Source organism: Colias croceus, chromosome 6 (genome assembly GCF_905220415.1).
Source record: "Colias croceus chromosome 6, ilColCroc2.1".
NCBI classification, from domain to species: domain Eukaryota; kingdom Metazoa; phylum Arthropoda; class Insecta; order Lepidoptera; family Pieridae; genus Colias; species Colias croceus.
The window spans coordinates 8424704-8442996 of record NC_059542.1 but is presented as its reverse complement, the minus strand read 5'-3'; the positions used below and the strand labels follow the sequence as shown (position 1 = coordinate 8442996).

At 34.6% G+C, this 18293-nt stretch overlaps 2 protein-coding genes across 2 annotated transcripts in view; one reads left to right on the top strand and one right to left on the bottom strand.

The window, feature by feature from the left end:
* LOC123692393 overlaps positions 1-18293 on the top strand; it is a 51222-nt gene that overhangs the window by 1151 nt on the left and 31778 nt on the right. The window lies entirely within an intron of this gene.
* LOC123692394 lies at positions 461-17360 on the bottom strand. The gene is made up of 10 exons (XM_045637133.1): positions 17187-17360; positions 4234-4349; positions 3819-3930; positions 3289-3386; positions 3094-3204; positions 2670-2885; positions 1629-1747; positions 1448-1544; positions 1082-1314; positions 461-732 (listed from the first exon to the last, which is right to left on the bottom strand). Exons 2-10 carry the CDS (start codon positions 4339-4341, stop codon positions 495-497), a joined length of 1332 nt encoding a protein of 443 aa, XP_045493089.1. The 5' UTR covers positions 4342-4349; positions 17187-17360; the 3' UTR covers positions 461-494.

Here is an 18293-nt window from a genome sequence, read left to right as displayed (position 1 = left end):
TGTAAATCTGGCTGCTTATTGCTTCATGTGAGAAAATATATTAATTTGGTTATTCCAAATCCATCCAAAATGGGATTAGGATTTCAGATTCAAATTCATAACTTGGGGGCTTGAGACTTTAGACTTTAGAGTGTGCAGGAAATAAATTGATTTTCAATTTATCTGCGCATGATCTTAACATCACCACTGCTTTACACAAGCTGTTGGAGATGTGAAAATTTATAGTAAATGAAGTTTTTGGTTAATTTACTTTATTCCATAGCATGCTAACAAATTATATCATTTGTGTTACAGTGTTATTATCAATTTATCATGTTCATAATTTCATATATGTTTTTGAGGGAACATAATATGTATTGATGAAGTCAAGTACTAACTTCAACTGTTAAAAAGAAAAATCTTTCTCGTAGAACTTGTAACATTATATTTTATAAAAAAGTTGAAATAAAACAATGATCAATATGGCATAAAGATTTTATATCACAAACTTATAATTATGGTTCTGGACTGTTCCAAGTAGGGCCGCGGTCATATGGATGTTTGTGTAGATGTCTCCGATGCGGCGGCCGAGTGGCTGCGCTCTCTGTCGTAGTCTTTGGTTTGGATTTTTCCGCGGAACTGTTGAGTATCTCCTGGTCCTCGTCCATAAAGTTGTCCATGTTCTCGTCGAAGTAACTCGCGTCCTGCTCATCGTCGCCCCAGTCGTCGTTTTCTTCGGAATCCTTTTCACTTCTGTGTTTCATTTTATTTAGGTTTAGTTTTATTAATGGATTTTTTTTAACTTGATTAATTAATTATTTTAAATAAATAAAAATAACCCATCATAAGTTACAGTAACTGATTTCAGTTTATGAAAATGCAGACTTATTTTTCAGCTTTTTTCGATAAGTAATTAAGCTTTTATGAAAACAAAGTAAAAAGTTTTCAAAATAATTGTATTACTTGCAAATTGCGAACGCCAATTAGACGCAAACTCATATAGGTATTTTGCTTATATCCGATATTTAAGTTCATACGTACGTACGATTTATTTTTAACATAAGTTTGTAACACATCTAAACAAATAATATCATTCACATACTTTATTCCTTGAAGCTTTTGAAACAATCTGTCTGCCGCGGCGGTGACGTCCGACGCTGGAGCCTGCTCCTCCGTGTTGTCTGTCATTCGCGCCTCCAACCGCTGCAGCGCTGCATCAGCACGATTGGTTAGACCTATGAACTTTTCTGTAAGCTGCTGCAGCTCTTTTTCGTTGAAGGTTGTTTGCGATGCGTTTCGAAATACGCTCTCCAATCGCTTACATGTTGCGTCCGTCTAAAAAGTATACATTTATACATTTGAAATAATCAGTTAAAAAAATAATTTAATTAATTAAATTAATGAAAAATAAACTATTAGATATAGCAATTATTATATTAATTATACTTAAATACGTATTTCGCATCACCTGTACAGGACGATTGTTGAGTAATTTCATAACTTTGTTGTCGTGATTACGCATCGTGGTTTGTATATTTTGTAACTCGTGAAATGTTGAAGCAGTCCTGAAAAGGTCGTAATGAATGATAATAAATAACTCGTTATCATGTACACGATAATATAAAAAGGTCGGCGATTGATATACATACTTATTTATTAAGGAATCAATAAGTTTATCTAAAACGTCGGCGACGTGGGTGGGATCGTCTAGTTGAACCCGCTGGCAGGAGTCAACAAATCTCTTTTGTGCGTTAAGTACTTCTTGCATCTAAAAACAAAAAGTAAATACCATTGTTCATTAATTATAAGAAATAACTCATTGTTTCGATAGGTTTTTAATAAATGATGGTAATTTAATTACATATAATTAGCCTATAATAAGAATCGAATAAATTTGCAACAAAAAATTATTATGCCGCTGATCCCGACTCCCTCATCTCATCTTACAAATTGTAGTTCAAAAACCTAACTTGGTAATTTGTTCAAAGCAGGCATCTCGAATTTATTTACATGATTCGAACATTTTGACCTGAGTATTTGTTGTAAATTTATTCACTCTACTTCTATCATAACGTAACTATTCATTTAGCCCTTTACCAATCTAATTATTCGATCGAGTTTCAAAGCAAATACCTCATGTTTTACTCACGATATTTGTGAAATTAAAGCGTTTTGACTTTAGTATCTGCCTATTACTTATTCTAAATTTATTCATTCTGATATAAAATGTTCAAGTCGCTCGACTGAGCAATTCTATTGCTTTCGTAATACAGCTTGCCGTGCCTCTGGCCTTCGTAGCTTTAAGCTCGAGCAAGTAGCTGTCTTATTTTAAATTCTCTATTATGGATTCATAGTCCTACATGTTTATGTTCAATGTAAAATGTTGCAAGCGTCATGCTGTTGTTGTTTAGTTTATTGAGTAATAGTTTATTTACTTGCAAGGCTTGATCCGAAGGTACTATTTTACTCGTGGAATGGTTAGACATTATAGCAAGGCATTCATTATAATTGTAAACACGCAAAGTAGATTTTGAAATGAGATAATTATAGTGTACAAATACTTTAGGACTAGTAAACATGAAGATTTTAATTAAAAACGTTTAATGTGATTACTGGCCATTGTAATGGTTAAAAATTGGGTATTATAGGGCAAGGTCATGGACTCAAAAACTGCTCACTGCTTATCTTACCTTCAAGTCGATTTTAAATGTATTATCATTAAGTCTCCTTGTGAATGCTGCTTCTAAATCTGCGGAGTTTAGTCGCGCGTCTCTTTGTCGCCGCGCGAGGGCTCGTAGACCATCAGCTAACTCCCGCCTGGTCACGTTCACAAGGGCCATGCCATCTCGCATTAGGGATTCTAACAGGAGGCTTCGACGCCACGTGTCAGCGTATGCACCGCTTACCTGTAAATATGAATATGATTGTAGCTAGTGGTTTTCGAATTACACACAATCTCTATGTATAATTTGTACGTGTCTCCGCAAAATGATCTATGGAACTAGGTTAGAAGTTCATACTTAGATTCTTCCCAGGTCGAATTTTGAACACTGAAGGATACTATATATAGGATATTATTTTATTCCTAGTTATATTTAATTAGAAAACACTTACCTTTTCTAAATAGTGTGTATGCGAGCTGATCTGGTTGGTAATATTTTGTGCAATTTCAGCAATTTTTATCTGACTGCGCTCTATTTTTTCGCTGCTTTCCTTTATTGAGGCCTGAAACAAAAAAATAAAATTTTACCTATCATAATATTCACCTGTTTTATCATAAAAGATAAATATATTTTTCCGAAAGCTTACCTGCACACTTGTTTGTAACATGTGGAGTCTGTGTTCTAACCGTTCTGCCGCTAATTGTGCTCTTTCTAGCCTTAACGATAGCGTGGTTTCCATGCGATCTGAAAGCATTATTGCTTATTATTCATTTCCTATACTAAATAACGTCATAAATATTTAAACAGATAGTTAATTTCATATGTAACTCGCTTCCATCCAGTAATTGATTAATTGATGGCCCTATTCGTTCAATTGCGAATGACATACGGGAACAATATTGCGAAAGTTGTCATAACCTACGGATAGACACTAAAATAGGATATGACACAATAAGATTATCGTGACTCATCGTTGCATTGAGAAATATGTTAGTTTCAGCACAAATGTGCGATTTGGGTCAGGACATCAAAAAGTGTCTATAGTTGTTTACATTTGCGCGGTCATGCGTTTGTACATGCCAATAAGTCAGAGCTAAGGCTTGTGATGTTAGAACTTTGAAGCCTGTCGTCGCAATTTATGTGAGGTTGTTGTATACTTTATGTATTTGCGCTCACCCAGTTTATCTTGTATTACGTCGAGTCGCCTCGCTTGTTTTACTTGCACTGCGCTTATGGTGTCCAACATACGTAACCGTTCGTCGATGTTTGCTAATATACTAGTAAGTTCCTGTAATAAACAAGCAAACATTTTACTCATCACATACCTACCAGGTTTCAGACTTCACATTCCAAAAAGATACTAGTGAAGTGTGTGATATTTACAAGCATAGTTTTAGAAAAGCAATGCGCGCATATCATTGAATTGAATAACGTGTCTAAATAAAATTTTTAACTGCGGTGGCTAAACACGGGATCGGATATATCTAAATACGTATTTCATATGATACAGGATAGTTACAATTACCAAATGTATTACGTCTGACATCCATGAAATGCGAAATAGAAAGAAAGAAAGAAAATACGATAATACCTTAGGAGTGTAAGCAGCGAGCGCGTACGCACGCAACGAGTGCGGCTCGGCCGGCGAGGAGCGCGCCAGGCAGAGGCACGCGAGCGCCGTGACGGCCGCACTTAACATCGCCCCGTCTGTAAAATAAAAAATAATAAAATAAATAAATATTTCAGGACAATTTTCACACACGGCACGATCTGATCCCATACTAAGCTTTCGCTTGTGTTATGGATCCAGATGGCTGATAAACATACATATATATAATTTTAAATAAATATTTATATAGATAATTAACACCCAGACACAGAGCAAACATCAATTTATTGTATATTTAACATACTACATACGTAAATACGGTGTTTTTTAATTGGAGTCTGTCGCCTACAAAGAATGAAATTACCATTATATGCTTTGAAAATAAATAAAATAATTTCGTCAGCGAGATCATAATTCATCAACGTCAGAAAAATATTCCGCAAAAAACATATAATGGACACTCATGAAGGATGATGAATGGACGTAAAACAAAACCCCGATAAATTAATTCGAAGCGAAAAATGCCTTCCCGTTGGCCTACGTAGGTAATTGAAATTTGTTTACACGTCACCTTCAAGACTGTCCATTCATACGGCAGGGAAATTTAAAGCTCCATTCATTCCTGTCTCTGCATTGTATCTCAACATTATTCCTGTTTATAGTAGCTCATTATCCTTTGTTAATTCTCTCTTGCTTATTGAATACGTTTGAAGAACAAAGGTTAAAGCCGTACCTACACAATATTTACTAATGATCTTAGATTTATTTTAAGTTGTTAGAAGAGTGGTACATATAAATGTTAAATACGTTGCAGAATCCATCTATTGAGCTGTAATTCTGAAAATGTAAACGTGTTTTGCCTCAACAGAAGAGATAACTGTTATAATTAGTTTGGTTACAAGAGCTGTCCATTAATATTATAGGTACGTATTAAAAATACTAATCGCATTAAACGCATAGTGTTCCTAGCCTCTCCTTCAGGTGAATGTACAGACCGGAAGAAATTGTCATGAGTCGTGACTAATGTTAGGCGAATCATTCTCAACGCGTGCAGATTTGCATTGTTTATTGCTACAACAGGTGTGCTATCTCGTCCTTATTTAAATCAATTTGTTAGCATTCTTCTTCAGTTCCAAGACCGATAGGCGTGTGGGCTTTGATAAATAATTCGCGTGAATTGAACATGTTTTATGAATCTTTCATCATTGGCAAGTAAACACACTTATATTTATTGCAATACACATTGGCCATTATCCAACGAGGTCTAGCGTTTCCAGATTTCATACAAATATATTGTTCCGTAACCATTCTGAAGATACAGGTTACTTTAAAGAAGAACCCCGATCGGAAAGTTTCATAGCTTAAAGAAAAGGAATTAATGACGAGCTAATAGCTAACTAACTCAAAGGTATTTACATTGGACTTGATTATTCACTGTTTATAGTCCGCCCTTTCAATCAAACAGATCTAGCACATCCGTGTTCCCTACAGCCTATTCAGAATTTACTCTATTCCAAATAAAGATGTCTCCTAATGTGGTGGAACTACCATAAAGATCCGGACTGTCACAGTGCGCCCACATGCGACCGGGGTCAACCTTTCGTCAGTTTAACTTGGTCTCATGTGGTTACATAATCCGTCTTCCATTATACGTCAGTCACGGTCCCTGATTGGATCGTTTTGTACCAGTATCTATTTATGTCTAGTTATTATTCCCAACTTGTATCGGGTGCCTGTCATCAAATAATGTTCAACACAAGTTCGATTATGCTTCATTTTATTCAGAAGAGTTCATTTGGGTTGCTCAAATATTTAATTGTTTAGATTACTTGTACTAAGGCTGTGTTGGTTGTGAGTAGTCACGTATTTCGACGCGTTAGTTGTAGAGGTCTGATTCGTCACGCAGCGACCCTATCAAAGTACTTATTAGTTCCCATGTATTAATTCTATTAAATTTTTATTTCAAAAGGAATCAAAAGCTCATTTCATAGTCGGTACACTATTTACTGCTTGATATTCAGTAGTTTATTTAATGTTCTCGTAATATGTTCAATGCGTTTGAATGTTTCATTCCTTCTATAATATATTTCTTGTTCAAGTTTTCGCTAATTGGAAGGTACTAAAATTAAAAGCTTGAATCCAATTTTGTAATAAATTTCTAAAGGCTACAAACTTTTTTCATTTCATGTCTGTTAATTAAAAACGTTAAAAGGTTCATTGAAATATAACGACACCAATGAAGAGAAAGAAATATTATAATCTCGTAGGTTTATTTGAAATGTGTAACCTTTGTTTCTGGAAAATTCTTCTTTCTTTACGTATGTTTATGTACTTATGTAAAATTAAAAAATGCGAATGTTTCGTGTTTAAAATAACATGAAGCATTGTGTTGGATGTTACAAAGTCTACTAAGTGATTTACGGAGGCATCGTACTCGGGAAGCTCTTCAAACAATAGATTATTAAACGTCGAACCAGTAATTAGGTTCGATGAAAACAAATGCGTTTAAACGCCCCGCGTGCTTACAACTTGTTAAATATCAATTATTTATTGATTGTAAAGAGTAATTTCCAATGTCTAATATGTAAGTACTTTTAAATAGAAATTACCTTGTATATTTGTTAATTTTGCTTGTAATTTCACAACATTAACTCTTCATAAATGAATAGAATTTCTTTTATTGAGTACGCGACTTATATCCATTAATGAAAGGGAAAGGTATGCAGAAATTGGGAGTGCAATAACCTTGCCCTTAGCAAAAGTTGCGACACAGGTTTTCTTTTAACTGATCCTTTTGGAAACAATTCAAACGAACACGGGTCAACAAATGGCTAAAAACTTTTTATAGCAGCATGTGCATTTCTAGAACAACATGAGAAAGCGATTCATTGATATGCTTATAAGTACTTACTAAATTAATAAATATCTATCATTTATGACTAATCCCAATAGGTAAAACAGTAATTTAATTATATCTAGTCTCTAATATACTATAGAATAAATTTTAGACCGTTTGTCAAAGTGCAGTAGGACTGGAGTGTAGCCAAAACGCCTAGGGCATATTTCCAGGTGTTAGACTTTTCCTTTTTCTTGAACGATCGCATGCAATAAGACTTCATTAACCCCAAAATGTCTACATCACATTTCGAATTTCCTTTTCCTCATGTTAAGTCTGATTTGTTTCACGGGTTATCTTAATTATTGTAGCTACTTCCATCAAGAATAAAATCCCTTTGTTTTCCCACACGTTTATCATAGTGAAATATTTTGGTACTAGAATTTTAAAACAAAACAACAAGAACATGACTCATTTTCAAATCCTAAATAGAGATATTGTGTTTGTTTTCTCAAGTCGTTGGCCTTTACATCTTTCTCAGCCCTATTGTACAGATCGGCTTCCTAGTGAGATCACGTTTATTTCTAAGCTTCCTTCTGTCGTAGTTACCGTCTGGTCCTTTGTCTAAAATACCCACTTGTTCCCACAATTTAATGCAATTCATTTTAAAGATCGCCTGCCCTGATATGGAGTGAAATTAATCGGATTTTTTTTCCTGCTGAGTCATGCGGCTTCCGTTTTATAATTAAAATGTAGGAACGGTACATGTCCAAACATCTTTTTCTTTGACGTCGAAGGATCTTTTTATCATTCGTCGTATTAAATTTATTTCTATTACATTCCTAATTTATTTTTAGTAGTAACAATGCAAACAAACCTAGGCGTGATGCGGGACCAACCCAACTCAGCTCTAAATTATGAAGGTCACAGATTTCAATAAAGATTTATATCTGATTATCACACATCACTCGCTTAGTCCTTAAACTTCAACATACACTTGCTTCAGGTCGTACGCGAATGAGATCAGTGAAACAGTTTGTGGTCTATTAGACATGCAAATATACTTTTAAGTGGAACGACATAGTAAAATACAGATATTGCATATGTGCCTAAATCCAACAGATTATAGATTATCGACGATGAAATATAAAGTGGTTCTTTGATTTTATAGAGAGAATGAGCTACATATTCTATTTTTTGCCTTCCACATAGAGATGATGAAATGTCGTTACCACACGTAGTTGTTTTTATTGTTTTTAATTTATATATTTTTCAATTCCATAAAAAAATAATTGAAAATGAAATCTGCCGATACTCGTTCGTATAAATGTGATTAGATCATGAATACAAATCACAGGAGCTTACCTGCACCGCCCCGTTCGTGGAATGTCGTCGGGTAGCTGATTATAAATTTTCGCTATGTGTGCAATTTACGTGACTCACCGCTCGGAATATTTACATCTCGTGGACCTCCGTGAAAAGGATGTAATATTATCTATTCGTTGCCCATCACAATACTTCACGTTGGACAAATTAAATGCAGCGTAAGAAATCGTTATAGCCCCTTATTAATAAAACTTTCAAAGCCCGCGGCTGCAGCCTGTCATCGAGCTCTGGCTCCTGACGATGGGTTTGGGGCGTAATAACACCCACATTACCAAAACAAGAACTTATTCTAAATTTATCTTGCCCAAAATTTGTGCCTGTTTACTCGTGCAATAGCCATAAAATACGTTGATATAAATTAAGATAGCTGCAATTCTCCTAGATCTCGTTATCTTCTTGCCTGAGGTCGTGTCACTGGTCGCCCTATTGTTATTTTAGATTTTAAACGTTGAGCTTGCCTCAGCTTTTTAATTTATAAATCAATATGAATTACAAATTAGAATCAGAAAAGAATTAAAATAATTTGAAAATTATCGACTTTAATTGAAACAGTTCTATTCAGACGGTAATTAAAATTTTTATTGTTACTAATAAAGTTACTAATATGATAGTAATGAATGCAAATGTTTTTATTTTTTATGTATGTATTTCTGTACATAATGTACATGAAAGTGGGTTAAATGAGCGCTGTAGACTGCGCGGCGGCACGAACCGGCCGAGGATTGGCCGGTAACACCAGAATCATGACCTCTTACTATTTTAGCACTTACTATAATTCACTGCGACCAATACTTCGGTTGATTACTAATAACTAATAAACATACCACTTATCTAGGTCACACAGAATATAAATCGTGTCTAATCATAATAACGCTGACTTACGGCCTGAAGTTTTAGCAGCTCAGCCCAGCTTAAAATATTTATGAAGTATTATCATAAAATGCATGGAAGCCGTCATAAAATGTGTTACATTTTAAAAAGGGTTTGTTGTAATCAGCATTTCTTCTTGTGTTTAAGCCGACAGTTACAGCATGTCAATAAAACAATTCTAGATTATTAAAGGACAGAGGCTTTTAAGTTTTTGTCATACTTGACGATTTTGATGACACATGATGGTGATAAGTCAGTAATGCGGTTACGTGATTCATAATCCAAACGTGAAATTTTTACTTTGTTTTCTATATATTTTATAGGTGATTGTCCTTACCAAATCGTTGTTTAAACTTCGGTATTTATTAAGCGCCTTTTTCAGTAATGAAGGTTATTGGCAAGGACTCTGATTGCAAATTAAAAGTGGTAAAGCGACATGAAAAAGAAAGAAAAAGCGCTTCTATTCTTATGATGAACTATTCCTATGATTTTTTTAAAATCAAAATCTCTTTATTACAGTTAATGTTGTATAGGGAACAAAATATGTTTAACTCAATTATCCCATTCATTACCTGTTACGTAACATCCAATTGATCGTGTTAGAAAGTGGTCCATGGAAGCTTTAATAGAGTTCTAATAAATATAACTAAACAGTTTTATCTCGCTAGAGGCACAATAATTACAGGCTAAATTATACAGCATTACTATTATGTTATTCACTTTGGTGGACTGCTTAATAACTCGACGCGGAAAGGTGAATCGCTTTTTAATTCTATCACTTTTTAGGGAAAGCATTGGTTTTGAAACTTATCAGAAACTAGCTTTCCGCCTGCGGCTTCGCCCGCGTTTTCAGAGAAAACCCCGCATAGTTCCCTTTCCCGTGGGATTTCCGGGATAAAACCTATCCTATCTCTCAAGTTGGATCGAACTACACATGGTGTGCGAATTTTATTATAATCGGTTAAGTGGTTTAGGAGTCCATTGAGGACAAACATTGTGACACGAGATTTATATATATTAAGATAATTTATTTGTAATGGATATTAATTATTTGAACTCGTTGATTTGAACAATGATTTTGTTATTGTTAGGACTTTAAAAAAGAACGTTCTTTCAAAGCACGAGTTACCAGATCAGTTGCAGCTTTTTATTTTTTTATTGTGACGTGTGTGGGTGGTATAATATGCTCCATATTATATAATTTTGAAAAATGTTTTGAGGATTTTTCACGGCGTATATTTCATATCACGCCACTCACTTTCCCGAGTGCGTACGAAGCGTTGTGACAAAGTGGTGATAAATAAATGCGTAGAAAGCTCGGTTATCATTAACAAACAGTTGAATTGCAGCCAGCGTTTAGTCGTACACATGAAATTGTGTAATCACAGTACGGCATATATAATCCGCTCTAATCTTGGGCTTAGTGTTCCTGCTGAGAACATTTGCAAATGCGCATCTCTCGTACCTATCTCTCGGCTACCGAGTATCATAAGATTTGCCAAATTATAAAATTTTGAAAGCATTTATTTTGCTGGCAATACATTGCTAAATCGTCTTAGGTATGATATTTGGGTAGTTTTTAAAGTTTAATTAGCGTTTAATAATGCACTGTGACACTAAAAATTTTGGAAGAGAGAACCTTTTTGTGTTCGAAAAAAATATAATTGAAATAGATTGTACAGTGAAAGTAGAACGTCTCCATAAGATTGCTTGAATAGGGAGATTAATAAAGTTAGACGTTTCTAGAGCATGGTCAATGGATATCTATAGACTATAGGCTACATTAATTATGCTGAGTTAGATTAAAAAAAAATGCTATGAATTACTTGCCACATTCAATGTATTAAAATTGTATCAAATTGTATACCTATTAGGAACACCTGTTCACCGAACATCGGAAAATATATAAATTGCAAATCTTTATAGAAACATAGGTAGGTATTAGGTACCAAGTACCAACAATATTGTCGTAAATAATATTGGACATTATTTATGTTGAGATCAATAATATGTCGCCTTGAAGATTCTTGTTTAACAGGTATTTAACTGCGAATACGCGTATAACATTGACGTGCTCTTAATTTTATTGAATACAGATGCGCTACCTTGCGAACATAATGCCGCAAATTTGGTGATATTTATCATAATACGGTCGTGATCTCACTGTTTACATTATTACTAACAAAAATGTGAGCTGAAAAAGGAGTCTGAATCATATACTTCACTCACGGAGGCTCGTGGAAGCCGTGTCAAAGAGGTCACCTCGAGCCAGGTTCAACGGCTGGAATTATGGTGTCGTTAATGTCCTGTGTTCGTAAAATGCCTCTTAAAACATATTCCTAATAAGATAATACCAAAGTTTACAATGGCCTCAAAAACGTTTAAATACTTGCGTGTGGTACATGACTAGCTTTCTTTGCTTTTTGAATGCATTGTTCGTATATTTAATTCCATTCAACGAACATGCATTCTTTCGAGAATCACGAGGCTTAAAATTTTAACAACGTATTAATGGGTCGTGGTTTGTTTAATTTGTTTTACATTTTAATGCGCATGTAGTGCTGATTTACTGCTGTATGGGAATTCATAGAAATCGTAAGACGTACCTTGATAAAGTATACATAATAATATAACGAATGTTCGCAAACCGGCTCCGTGGCGACATTATCTTAATTTCAACATTTGCATGATGATGACTATGTCTGGTCACTACAATTCTTGGCGATCCTTCTCGTTTAAATCGATATATCATACTAATCTTCGTATTTACTTTTATAAAAAAAAACAAATCAGCAAATAAATAAATGTTATCTCAATGATTTATGTTGTATCCTAAAACGTAAGTGGATATGTAAGTGAAAATGAGGTTTTATGATCTGTTAAATGTTGCCGTTGAATATTTTAATAATATTAGCACAGTCCATTATTGACTTCTTAATTTAGGCATAGCTCTTTTAAACAAATAATGGTGTAACTGTAATATTATTGACGGATAAATTTAACTGTAGTATAATTTTCCCACAATATACAGTTAAGCCACATGATGTTTAATATATTTTATGTAAACAGAAAGGAAATCTTTTATGAATGTTGTTAGGGATCGATGGCTTGTCAAGGATTTTGTTAATATATTCATATTTTAACCGTACTATACGCCACGCTCGTGTGATTAATTTGAATAAATAATCTTATATTATACATAGCATTACTCACCACTTTTCTGGTAAGGTTCAGTTGATGTAACAGTTGATGAAATATGAGTTCTTTCTCTTACTTCACAACTGATACGGAGTATGGAGATTAAGATAATATGTTGCATTTTTACACAAATATTGGGTATTAGTAATATTATCAAAATAGTGTACAGTCTACACAATATTAAATCATTTCTAAATAAGTGAAAATGGAATATGAATATGTTTATACAGTTTAATTAAGCAATTTCGACTATATTAAATTATCGGTTAATAAAATATATTATGTATTTCCATGATTAAAATTTTCTATATGAAAACATATTCAAAATACAGATTTAAAAGAATATTAAATACCTAATTGCCGTATTTATTGGCTGCTGTTATGTATAATTAAATGGCAAGAGCTCATCTATGCTTCAAGTTGTTTGAATAAATCTCACAGCTTGTATTTGTCAATCGTACATCCACAGTGATTACACCACGCCATTCAATATATCTATCTTAATTAAAATAAACCGCTTAATGTTTGTGGGGACGTAATAGCACAGCAATAAATCTATATAGGATTTTGTGTCACACATTAAGTACCCTATTTAATTGAAAATTTTGTATCATAAAAGCTATTGAATATCTTTTAAAAATATAAATTTATAAAGGATAGAAAAAATTCGATCACGAGGCGGGACTTGAACCCGCATCCTTCGCGCCATTCCGGGGCGGATGCCTCACCAACTCAGCCACTCGTGACCCGCCTGAGCAATCGAATTTATTCTATCCTTTCAGTTTTATGTGTCTTAAGGGACACACCGCGCGCCATCTATTGAGATGATTTAACAACCATCTCAACCAATATGAAGGTTGAGATGGTTGTTAAATCATCTCAATAGATGGCGCGCGGTGTGTCCCTTAAGACACATAAAACTGAAAGGATAGAATAAATTCGATTGCTCAGGCGGGTCACGAGTGGCTGAGTTGGTGAGGCATCCGCCCCGGAATGGCGCGAAGGATGCGGGTTCAAGTCCCGCCTCGTGATCGAATTTTTTCTATCCTTTATAAATTTATATTTATAAAGCATTTGAATGCCATAAAAACCAAAAAATATAAATTCATCTTTTAAAAATTCTGAAAGTATAAATTTCGTTCTTTGATGTTTTATCAACATCTATTATAAATCTTTATTCTTTGATACCTTAAGGTTCCCTTGACAAGATTGCCCTACAGTGATAAGGTGGTCTAGTTGCGTGTTATACTACTATGCTATATTTATCTTATGTACTCTATGCACCTCTGTATCTGTACAATTATTATTTTTTCATCATACAGATATCTCCTCTACGGAACCCTAATAACAATTTATTTTTATTACTCTAGATACGTGTTCTCGCTTCCTAGCAAACATCGTAGAGATATCAGTAACATTTCGAGATATATATGCGTTTAATAAAATACGATTCGTATACGGTATTTGTTTTTATGCAGTTATGTGGAAATAATATTTGAGTTTCGGAAGACGTGTCGGGAGCGGTGTTTGTGAGGGGCAAATACAACGCACTTGACACGCGGGAGCCACCAGGGACCACTTGTTGCATGTTTGTCTACCTTGATATGCATACCACCCAAATTAATAACAACCCCCCGAGAATGTCCCAATTGTCTACACTAATTATGTTTTGTTACGTGGTACAAATAGCTTGTTTTTTGTAGGTTTACGTAATTGTTCCGTATCACGAAATGACTTGAAAAAAAAAATAGTTTGACCTACCATTGCTTGATTTAACAGTAATGTTCAAACCTTATAACTATATGGAATTTGTATGTTCGTTGTTTTTATTGTTTTATGATACCTATTCAAAACGCCATCTAATATAGCAGCGTAAGAAATAGGTTCTTCTTCATTCTCTATTTTCCGAGTGCGCAAGTCATTTGTAGTTATTCGCAGTTAGACATGTTGAATATTCCGTGCGAGAACAGTACTCGACTGTGTGCCATTACGGCTAAGCATTTGATATGGAACTTAGATCGTTTATGGGAAGTGAGGCTTGTTCCCGGGCCAGCTTCGAGATGTAATTGATTATGGCCGCTTGCCCACAGGCTGCGGAGATTAATTCCGAGAACAATGTGTACGATTCGAATTGAAATTGCGTATTGCAATTGAAACGGGAAAATATTTGAATTGGTTACGATGTCAACACGCGAAAGATGTCGTGTGAATACTAAATTACTCAATCGACTTTCAAGGGCACCGCTGCAGTTTCGTTTTCTTCGAAAGCTCTATTGGTTCTTCTAATGACATAATTTTATGAGTGTTGAGAATTTGTTCATACGCAGTAAAATTTATTGCAGATGATGTTGCTAATTTAAACTCTTATGGAATCGCAGGAAAATGTCCGCTAAAATAAGTTTGTTATCAGAAGTGGTATAACTGTAATAAGAAGTAAAAAAAAATATAAATATATAGGTTGGAAATCTGTGAGTCAGAAATCGACACAAAGACACACAATCAATTCTTTGTCATTTTTTGCAACGTGGAACTAACTGGTCAAATTTCCAAGAACAGGTTTCGCGGGGATGAGGATGAAATCACGAGCAGCGGAAGTGTAATAATTATATGAATCCCTACATTATAATATCAATTAGCGTTAAATGGAGGCAAAGCAAAATAGTCTTTACAGTATAGTAATGTGAGGAAATGAATATTGGCCATCAGGCTATCCACCTTCTCCCACGCTTCAGCGCTATTATAAAGCTGCGAATCGAGGTAGCCCTGTGGTAGCTATTTACGATTTATTAACCCGTAATCGCTGCACTTGGCAATTCCCGCTATAATTCTATCCGTAAATCTTGCTGTTTCTATTAAAATATATTGTGTTTCAATGAGGATGAATCTAAACTTCTAAAGGTGTCGCTTTCGTTTTAGTTTTTATGTGTAAAATACATAGTTATATCGCTATAAAATTGTACGAGCGTGATAAAGATCTCGGCTGAGTACATAAATAAATATGAACACGTATATTATGGAGCATAAACGAAGATCTGATTAAGATGCATTTCCTTTCTACGTTTAAATGCGGTATCTACAGTATAGCAAACTGATGATTACGATATCTGCTCGGAGACGCTTCGGTAGTTAAAGTTTGCAAACCGGTCAATATTATGATTTATGTTCTTACTTCGCATTTGTATGCTTTGTGCACTACATTAATTTATTCATTTAAAAGATGACGGGTTATATTTAACTTTATTTATGACATGGAATTATAAAAGCCTATTCTAGGTTTTTCATAATTTAGGCTTCTATTAAAGACTAGCTTCCGCCCGCGACTCCGTCCGCGCGGATGTCGGTCTTCGCGTGGATGGTTAATTTCTCCATTTTGAGTAACTCTGACAATGACATCTTATAAATATCTATTGGACCCAAATACGGCTAGGCCTATAATAATACGAAACGTGTGTTCGCGGTTCTACAAAACAACGTACTCTATGGATAAAACTGAAAAATTAAGATTAATTTTTTTTCTACGTATTTTTCCAGGATAAAAAGTATCCTATTTTACGCCCAGGATAATAAGGTATAATTATACCAAGTTTCATCGAAATCGAACCGGTAGTTTTCACGTGATGTCTTCACATACAGACAGACAGACAGACAGACAGACAGACAAAAATTTTTTTAATCATATATTTGGGTTTGGTATCGATCCAGTAACACCCCCTGCTATTTATTTTTACAATATTTTCAATGTACAGAATTGACCCTTCTACAGATTTATTATATGTATAGATAATTACTTGTTTTGCAATGAACCCTTTAAACTTGTTTTAGAATAAATGTAGTAAGCGATTTTTTATTAATTATTGAATGTTTATTTGAATCTTCCTCTTAATTTACTAGTTTTCATAGAAACATTAAATAATCAGATGGAAAAATAAGTTTTAATTCTTCTTACTATACATACTGGTATAAACTACCTATGTACTTACCTACTGAAAATTATAGATTTAGGTATCTTGGTTAAATGTAAGAACTGTACAAAAAATTTAAATTTGCTGAAAAATCTAACTATGTTAACAAATCTATTTATTTTGGTAGCCATCGTAATTTATACTAAAATTAGTATTTAAAATAAAAAATAAAAACATTCGTCATCGAAGATTTTACTTTCATGCAGATTGTAATAATTAAAACATTCTTGAAACATTTAATTCTAATCTACATTGACATTAACAGCTCTAATAACAGATTCAAAAGTGCATTACATGATGCTATTATTAAACCCATAAAATGAACGTTTAACATCTGTATGATAATAATGTGTACCTATAAATATATTATTATAGTGGCGCCATTTTTCCTCCTATTAACATATAAATGAGTCATTATAATCTATTATTCTAATTAAATAACTAAACGTCAGAATTATTTTAACAAGTCACCTAATAGTATGCGTTTAATAGTAGTTATTTAATAAGGTAGAAAATATATTAAAATCGATAATAATTTATGCGCGATAGAAATTTCTGATACACTTAATCAAGTCTTTATTGTGCGCACGTTTGCGTAAATATTTAAAAGAGGTTGCTAAGGATATCGCGTTAACAGAACGTGCGGTCTTCTGATAAGGTGATTATAATGAAATCATACCAACCTAGGGTTCGTTAGCGGGCTGCGTACACGGAGTGTCCCCGGGGCTACTATGCGGTCACTGTCACAACACACACAACAATACGATTCACAATATTGCGATCGCGAACATCGCGCGTGGAGTCGCGTCTTGCGTAGGGTCGCGCGACAGGTGCGGCCGTCGCAGCATCCACGACGAGTGTGCTTGACTGCTTGTCGCGCCGAGCCGGCTGACCACGCCCCGTGCGTACGCGCACCTCCCCGCCGCACACTGAAGCCTTCCTCAATAACATTTTCAGTGGTTTCCCATGTCTGTTTTATGAGCTTTCACTTGTTAACTGTCGTGGAAAGCAGTGAAATTCGAGAATATGAGTTGTTTACGGTTTGAGCACTAAATACTAAATTAAAATCTATTTGTCCTCGTATCCGGCTAGTTAGCCGTAGGTAGGTACACTTATCTTTATCGTAACCATGTATGGTAATTAATAGATCAATAACGTCGACGGCGTCCATTGATATTGTTAATTACTGAACTCGCCAGAACACAAGCACAAGTAGCGATCATAAAGCGAGACTGTCACGCTGAAATTGAATGTGAGCAGCGTGAGAAAGCCGCCCATAAATCGGCCCGTCCTAAATGATTCCCTTGATTAGATGCTAATTGAGAAAATATGAAATCTCTGTGCACGGTTCGGTGAAACGATGTCATATAGGTGGTACTCGTGCACTCGAGTATTAATTTTGACTCTCGTCACGCTTGCGTCATGACCCCTGTAGTAACTTATAAGTATTCAAATGACCATCGATCATCTCAATCAATATTAGTGCTGTTGCTGCTTTCAGTTACATAAAACTTTCTCTGTTAGATTGGAAGCGCGTAAGACTCGAGATTTCGCGATCATCAAAAGTCAAAGTAAATTTCCCAGCGCACCTGCGCGGATGATTTACGCCCGCTGCGTTCTTGCGCGTAATTAGCGACAAACTGGGGGGCATTCGAAGAATTTTTCATTTTCTATTATAAATCACTTTTTACATACGAGATAAATTATGGGTGTATCGAATTATTTTAGCATGAATTAACTTATGTTAGTTGTGTGATAAATCGAAGGGAATGGACAATTAATTTCATCGA